This window comes from Panthera onca, chromosome B4, assembly GCF_046562875.1.
Source record: "Panthera onca isolate mPanOnc1 chromosome B4, mPanOnc1 haplotype 2, whole genome shotgun sequence".
NCBI classification, from domain to species: domain Eukaryota; kingdom Metazoa; phylum Chordata; class Mammalia; order Carnivora; family Felidae; genus Panthera; species Panthera onca.
Window position 1 is genome coordinate 68,723,823 of NC_138345.1, and position 8,719 is coordinate 68,732,541.

The 8,719-nt window shown below is 39.6% G+C and overlaps 1 protein-coding gene across 2 annotated transcripts in view; it reads left to right on the plus strand.

Annotated features, from left to right (window-relative positions):
- PDZRN4 (PDZ domain containing ring finger 4) overlaps positions 1 to 2,513 on the plus strand; it is a 363,093-nt gene extending 360,580 nt beyond the window's left edge. For both annotated transcript variants that reach the window (XM_060657914.3, XM_060657915.3), the window contains one exon: positions 98 to 2,513. In XM_060657914.3, coding sequence (XP_060513897.3) covers positions 98 to 1,624 — 1,527 coding nt within the window. In that variant the 3' untranslated portion in view covers positions 1,625 to 2,513. The remainder of the gene's footprint in view (positions 1 to 97) is intronic.
- The last annotated feature ends 6,206 nt before the right edge of the window (positions 2,514 to 8,719 follow it).

Here is an 8,719-nt window from a genome sequence, read left to right on the forward strand (position 1 = left end):
CTTTTGCCTATTTCAAGAAGCATCATTCTTTCGAGTTTGTCAACAGTGTTTCTCAAGATAATTAATTTTCTTTGTTCTCTCAACTTGGTTTTCTTAGCCAAAAAAACAAGAAGAAGAAGAGGGCACAACAGATACAGCAACGTCCTCCTCTAACAACCACGAGAAAGACAGTGGGGTGGGGCGCACAGATGAAAGCTTGCGGAACGATGAGAGCTCAGAGCAGGAGAATGCAGCAGAGGATCCCAACAGCACATCCCTGAAGAGCAGGAGAGAGCTGGGAAAGAGCCGAGACACTCTAGGAAGCGTTGAACTTCAGTGCAATGAGAGCTTCGCATCTGGTGAATACATAGACTCAGACTGCATTGGCAACCCAGATGAGGAGTGTGAAAGGTTCCGACAGCTCTTGGAGCTCAAATGCAAGATTCGGAACCATGGAGAATATGACCTGTATTACTCGAGCAGCACAATAGAATGCCATCAAGGGGAACAAGAGGGAGTGGAGCACGAACTACAGTTGCTTAATGAAGAACTGAGAAACATTGAACTGGAGTGCCAGAATATCATGCAGGCTCACAGGCTCCAGAAAGTGACAGACCAGTATGGAGACATCTGGGCTTTGCACGATGGAGGATTCCGGAATTACAACACCAGCATAGACATGCAAAGGGGAAAGCTAGATGACATCATCGAACACCCAGAAAAGTCAGACAAGGACAGTTCTAGTGCTTACAACACAGCTGAAAGCTGCAGAAGCACTCCACTCACTGTGGACCGTTCCCCTGACAGTTCCCTTCCAAGAATGATCAACCTCACCAATAAGAAGAACCTGAGAAGCACAATGGCCGCCAATCAGTCTTCTTCCGGGCTGAGCAGTAAAGAGTCGACCTCCCCCAAAGCCAAAACCACTGAACCAGGTTGCAGCATTGAAGGCAAGGAGAAGATTTCAGAGAGCGGCAAGCTTTCTGATCAGGAGCAAAGCAGCAGCGAACACATCCCTTACCTCTCCCCTTACCACAGCTCCTCCTACAGATATGCAAACATCCCGGCCCATGCCCGCCATTATCAAAGCTACATGCAGTTGATTCAACAGAAATCTGCAGTGGAGTATGCGCAGAGTCAGCTGAGTTTAGTGAGCATGTGCAAGGAGTCTCAGAAGTGTTCAGAGCCCAAGATGGAATGGAAGGTGAAAATTAGGAGCGACGGGACGCGGTACATAACAAAGAGACCGGTACGAGACCGGATTCTGAGGGAACGTGCCTTAAAGATCAAGGAGGAGCGCAGTGGCATGACGACGGATGATGACACCATGAGCGAGATGAAAATGGGCCGCTACTGGAGCAAAGAGGAAAGAAAGCAACACCTGGTTCGGGCCAAGGAGCAGCGTCGGCGCCGAGAGTTCATGATGCGGAGCCGGTTGGAGTGTCTCAAGGAGAGCCCCCAGAGCGGCAGCGAGGGCAGAAAGGAGATCAACATCATTGAACTGAGCCACAAAAAGATGATGAAAAAAAGAAACAAGAAAATTTTGGACAACTGGATGACAATCCAAGAACTGATGACCCACGGGGCCAAGTCTCCTGATGGCACACGAGTTCATAATGCCTTTTTGTCAGTCACCACCGTATGACCGAATGAACAGCGATGCAACTGATGTTGGGAGGGCGCTACCAGTTTGGGTAGAGTATGATTGCCTCGTTCAATGCGGCGTTTTTATATATATTTTGCGACTCTTTATAGTTTAAAGTTTTTGTAAGCAAAAATACCTGGTAATTTTTCATTTGTTTTTCATATACTAGTACCTTCTTTTTTGGCTGAGATCTTTCTTTAACTTGTGATATATTCATATTACTCATTTATATATATTTAAAAAAAAAACAAACACAAGGAAAGAAAACAAAAAACTTGAACAAAAATACTGAGGAGCCAATTAATTTCCTACTTTAATGTATCTATTGTAAGTTAAGATCTGGATTTATTTCTCTAGTTTACTTATTTTCTACTTTAATAACAACTCAATGCCAAAACATTTCTATGCTTGCTTCTTGGCATAATACGTATGAAATCAAACCTGTTAATAAATCATTGTGCCACATCTTGTCTTACGCATAAAAACCACCTCTTTTTAACACCCCGTTGTACATTAACACATCAATGGCCGTTGTCTTTGTCTCAGTAAAGTGTAAGTGGACAATCTTCCTGTGGTATGTAGTGACATTGGTCATGTAGCTAGATAATTGTGGTAATTGTGACAATAAAAAATAAATTATTGATTATCCTTAAGAAAAGCTATCAAGGGGTGTTTTCATTGTTCACTGTGGTTACCAGATTTAAATTAGTCATATATGTATACTATTTAGAAGAGTCCTAATTGTGGATTATAAAATGTGTACATTTTCTATCACTTTCTTTTCCAATAAAATTGTCTCGAAATACTTCCCATAGATCATTGTGTCACATATTCTTACCAGGATTAAATTAGATAATATATGTCAACCGTCTAACAGACGCTAACTAAACATCCAGTAAATATGAGGTTATCTCCTTTTGTCTGCTACCCAGGTAAGGTAAAGCCAGGAAAAATTCAGGGAAGGACCTGGAGAGAGGATCGGTGAAGTGTCTGAAAATGTTTATAATGACACTAAATGTATTAGTCAGCTTGGGATAATAAGTAGTAATTAATAATAATAAATAAAAATAGTCAGCTTCGGCCATAACGAAATGCCATAGACTGGGTAGCCTAAACAACAGGAATGTATTTCTCACAGCTCTGGAGGATGTGAAGTCCAAGTGCTGGCAGATTCAGCAACTAGGTGAGGGCCCTGTTCCAGCTCGTAGATGGCCACCCTCTCCCTCTGTCTTCAGGTGGTGGAGAGAAAGGAAGGAAAGCTGTCTGCTGTCTGTTCTGATAAGGGCACTGGATCCCTCACAGGAGCTCTACCCTCATGACTTCATCTAAACCAAAGGTCCCATCTCCAAATACCATCACCTTGGAGGTTAGAACTTCAAAATATGGATTTTAGGGTGACACAACTCACTCCATAGCACTATGTGCATTTACTTAGCCTATCATTTGGGAATAAATTGGGGGGAATCATCTTTTTAATAATCGTGAGCATAGTCAACTATAAATGCCTTATATGCCAGTTTAAAATGAGATTGCCAAATTATGAGATAGGTTATTTAAATCTAGATTTTCATCATAAAAACCATCTATGTGTCACTCACGACACCTCCAGGGTAAAGGCCAGATTGACCATGTATATGCACACTGAGTTTGATCAAATTTCCATTCAACCCAAGAGATTGTTGGAGACACAGTAGAGACACAACATCTGAAAAATTCTGAAGTTACTTTCCTGTTTAAAAACTGACAGTTTCAGCTCTTGAATCAGACTCTGATGCCCTGCTTTATATTCCGGGCCCTCATTCACTTGCCCACTTTGCCTGTTGCTCCTTTTTAGATCTTCTCTGAGTTGATTACCTGGCTTCCCATTTCCACTCCAGTTATCTTATACTGTTCTCCTGTCTGGAGTTTCTGTGCCCAATTCTACACCTCCCTGAGAGTGTAATCACATATACGTTTTCTCTTTGGAACCCGTTTTGATGACACCAGACTCTCAGCATTTTGGCATACACTATGATGCACCTGCAGCATTGTTTTACCTTCCTTTTTTCTTCTTCTGTTATTTGAATCACACACATAGTATTTATTGTCTCCCTGCATAGATTTTAAGGAGTTTGGTCCTCGCATCCCCCTCTGTCTTTGCAAATCTCTGTAGAGTGCCGTTTGAATAACAATGAATGCTAGTTGAGTTAAATTATTGTATTTATCTCTCTCCTCCACGTATTGGTCCTTTTGTTACTGTTTTCCTTACTCTTCTACCTTTCCAAGTTCTCATCTCCTGAAAAGCTATTACATAGATGGGGAAAAAATGAATCTTAATTACATATAATGAAAAGCTAGACTCAAAAATTTTAAGGTAGTGATAGTAATAGCAACCTAAGGCAACTGAGAATTTCATCACTTCCAGCTTTAGCCATTGTTAATACAATCAACAAGATTACTCCGAACGTACCTAGAGCTTTTAAAATAAGAATGTTGATCTTAAGAGCTCAGCTTTTTCCTGACCTAATGCCTGTCGTTATTGTTTATCTTCTTGACATAACTGGGCTTTAATATTCACTGCATTCAGATTACTCCTATAGATAAATGTGACTTGGAACCAACATGTAGATTTTTCCAGAAGAAACATGGACACATCTCATAACGCAGTATTTCCAAAGTTACCAGCTTACTTTTATTTTTATTAAAGCCAAATGTTCTTGCCAATTTTTAAAAAATGTGATGTTGGTATTTTTCATGTCTGTATTTATACATTCTACAAGTTGAGAAATGTCTTTTTCAAAAATCAGTGAAAATCTGAAAAGTGTTATGTTTTTATCTTTCTACGTAACATATCTTTGTGCTAAACATGTTTTTTAGTCAATGAATAATAAATCTGTTGCTCAGCAAAGAAAAATAATTTGTTATATGTGGGATATTTTATTTCAGTTCCAAAGAAATATGTGAATATGAAGAAGGAAAATATTTTACTTAGGCTTAGCTTTGAAATTGCATAGTTTCATTGCTTTTTTTTTATTCAAGATGTGACAGAAATTGGTGCTAGGATTCGCATGTGAATGACCTAGGAGGTGGAAAACAATGTATATTCGCTGGGCATTTCTTCACCGCATGCCAGGAAGAAGTCTATTGTTACCATTTTATCTTGTGCCGACTGTCCTTCTATGAAGACATGTGGGCTATGGGAGGACTCCTCTAACATATCCTTCCCATAGCTACATGCCGATTTAATCCTTGTCTTATTGGTGTGTCTAAACTTTCCACCTGAACCAATCTTTTTATCCCTCCAATGAGCTTCTGCTTTCTGCTTCAAATTCTTTGTTTTGTGATGGGTGCCATTGTTCAGCTGCTCCTTCCTACTTACCACCTATGTCTTCTTGAATTTCCCTTTTATCTGGTCAGTCACAAAGCAGTGTTATTTTTTTCTTTAAAATGTGTCAAGTGATCTTCAGTACCCTAAATCACCTTTTGGCTAGACTGTCACTATTTCGTGCCTAATTACTTCAACAGGTCTTTTCCTGAGCATGGGATAAAATCTGAGTGCCTGAGCCTGTTATCTAAGGACTTCCATAATTTAACCTCAACCTGCTACACACCTGATCTTACATGTCTTTCCAAGAAAGACTTCTAACTCAGACCTCAGGAAACCTGTGTCTTGGGCAGATGAATAATTTGATATTCCTTCAAACTAATATTCTTTCCATTTTAATTAATTCATTTTCTATTAATGTATTATACTCTACCATTAGTTAATATCCATTATTTTTCTATTTCTATTAATAATCATTAATACAAGGGGCACCTGGGTGGCCTCAGTCAGTTGAGTGTCTGACTTTGGCCCGGGTCATGATCTCGTGATTCATGAGTTCGAGTCCTACATTGGGCTCTGTGCTGACAGCTCAGAGCCTGGGGCCTACTTCAGATTCTGTGTCTCCCTCTCTCTCTGCCCCTCCCTAGCTCATGCTCTTTCTCTCTCTCTCTCTCTCTCTCTGTGCCTCAAAAATAAATAAAAACATTAAAAAATTTTAAATCATTAATATAATTGATGGAATATAATTAATATAACAGCATAATTATTAAATAACTTTATTAATTTTCAGTTACGAAAGTTGAACACTGCAACAGGTTCACCAACTAATTCACTTATACAAAAAAAAAACAGTAAAAAAAAATTTTTCCCCAAGCAAATTATTTCTTACTTATTTGAAGTTTTGTTCTTTCTTCAGTTTTCTGTCACTATTTTTCAAAATGTATGTCTTTGGAAGTACATTAAAGGACTTAAACTTTAGATAGAACAAACCATTTCCTCCTATAAATATGCATGATATAGCTTCAGAGTTTCAGTGAATACTGATTACTAGAGGGCACTGACAAAAATTATTGACCATGATAGTCACCTATTGAGGAGCGCTTTGAGATTTGTTTGTTCTTTTGTTTTTTGCTGTTTCCACCCAAGTGTGCTGCCCTTTTTAGCCAATGTACTGGCCTTTTCTGGGTCAGTGTACAAGGCAGCCCCACTTGATGCCATTCCCATTTCCAACTCCACTCTTTGCTTGTGGTGCTTTGCATATTAGACAAAACCTTCTCTTTTCTCCTTGTTCAGCCCTCCGGTGTTTATTTCGCATCTTCCCATCTCTCGGGAGATTTTTCCCTAGCCATTGCCAGCAGCCACTCTTATTTCTAAACACTCAGAGATGGTATTGCCTTAACACTCACTTGGCTTTCTACCCAGTAGTGTCTAATATTTTTTTTTTCCTATAATGTGTCCGTCATGAGTATAGTGTGTTGCACAACCATTGCCACATATGTCCTTCTGGCATTTCTTCCGTTTTACCAAATAACAGCTGCTCAGAATTTTGGGTGCCATGCATTCTTTACACATCCTACTCGATGGTGTTGTACTGCAAAAAAAGCATTGCTTCTGGGTTCATGGGCCATCGATAAGCTAGAGCCCAGCCTGTTATTCAGTATCCCACTACATGCTTTTAACTTATTAATATTCACTACGGGTTTACTGCCTCCCGGCTCTGCCACTTACTAGGTTTGTATTCTTCAGCAAGTTACTTAAGCTTGCTGCTGCTTGGTACAGGGGAGATAATTATAGCTTTTTTCATACGTTGAGAATTAAACGGGTTGACACATACAAAGAAGCTAGATGAGTGCTGGCACAGAGTGGGGACTCAATAGATATTAGCTATTATTTTAACTTACAGGTGAGCAAACTGGCTAATATGCAGTGAATCCCATAGCTACTAAGCAATAGATTCCAGATGCAAGCTTGTGATAGTCTGCCCGTGAAGTTTCTCTTCCTTCCACTATTTCCAGCCTCCATGTTAATTAAAAATGGACATTAGAAGTAATAGCAATTTGTTCACTAAAATCTACAAGTTCTGCCTCAAACAGGAGTCCAGACACCTGCCACCATTTTCTTTGTGTCATCAAATGTGCTGGCTTTCTCATTTGGTTCCACTTTATTGATCAGCCTATTTTTTTAATTGCCTGTTGTCTGTGGTGGGGAATTATGATGGTAGATTTTGTTTTTGTCCTGGCTAGCCAGTACATAACTACATTGTGCTTCAAATTTATTATCACCCCTTTCTACTGTGCTGCTTGCCACGTCCATGATCAGAAAGTGCCACTGTTGTAAAAAACCTCTTGGATATCCATTTTTGGGCCTGTCATTAGTCTTTACAGCCTGGTGTTTTAATAGGAAGCATAGTCAATGCTAGCTATTCAAACCCAAAATGTGTTTGAACCAGAAATTTAATAAACCAAGACACTTATTTAACTTCACCTCTTTGGTTCTGGTAAGAATAGATTCAATGGGATGCAACTGGCCAGCATATCTTGGAATGTTTGTGAGGCACTCTAGGAAACAAAGCCTACTCAAATGTTTCCATACGCCAGCCCTATCCTAATGTTCTCATTATGGTAGGGTCAGCGAATATAGCATAGCTTTCTTTTTGCATCCATTTAATTTAGCCTGATTTCTTTTTTTGAAACAGGACCCTAATCAGAAAATCAATCAGATGGAGGGCACAAAAAAAATAGAAATGGTATAAAACACTTAAGAGAAGGAAATGTGTTTGAGAGACTACGATGTTCAGTGTGTTACCTGCTTTACATGAATCATTAATAAATGTCTTGGGGAGATGAAGTATGAATTCATGAAATCTGTATCAAGAAATCAGCACAAAGTGATGGAGCCGGTGAGGAACACAGGAGGGTTAAGAGGGGTAAAGGTTCCTATGGGCTGCCACCACCTTAGGGAAGCCCTCCCTGCCCTCATAACCCTGAATGATGACTCATCCACGGGACAGTTCTCATCATTTCTGTGATCTTGAGCAAGTTAGGTCCCTTATTTTGAGTCCCCATGTTCCCATCTGTAAAATGATAATATTGGAATAAATGACCTCTGAGGCCCATTTTATTCCTAACATTCTAAAAATTGGCAATAAATAATAAAATGTTTTATTCCAAATTTCCTTTTGTTGCACCCATACCACAGTTGTTTTGGAGCGATCTTAGGTAAACCTCATCATCTGCCTGTGAAGCAAATAAGGACATTTTCAACAGGGAAAATAAGAAAGTAATTCATTGGTGTAAAATAATGCCTATCCACTCTTTCCATTATTCACCAAAAAAAAGCCATTTTTCATGATGGTTATCACCCTCTGAAAGACTGCATTTGCATTATACATTCTAGAACATTAAGGAGTTGTGATTTAGAATGGCTTAGATCTGCAGAACCTTGTATATTTATAGAGAAGATGGGAAGGCGACAGGTTTGTGCACCATTTGGGTAACACTCAGTTTTGCAGGTGAGGGTACAGGCCTGCTGGCACAAGAAAACTTGTGGTGGGGCTACTTGGGGTGAAGTCAGTGTGGGTCATCCAGCAGACATACTGGCTCGCTTCTCACACGAAGTATGACTGGAATTCAAGTCATAAAGGGTGGGAGAGTTAGGCAGGAGCCAGATCATGAGAGTTTCATATTGAAAGAAATGGGGGGAGTTAATCAATTTTATGTCTTAAAAAGATCCATCTATTAGAAATTTAGCCCTTATATTGGATGGAGAAACATTTGGAGGAAGGACAACCA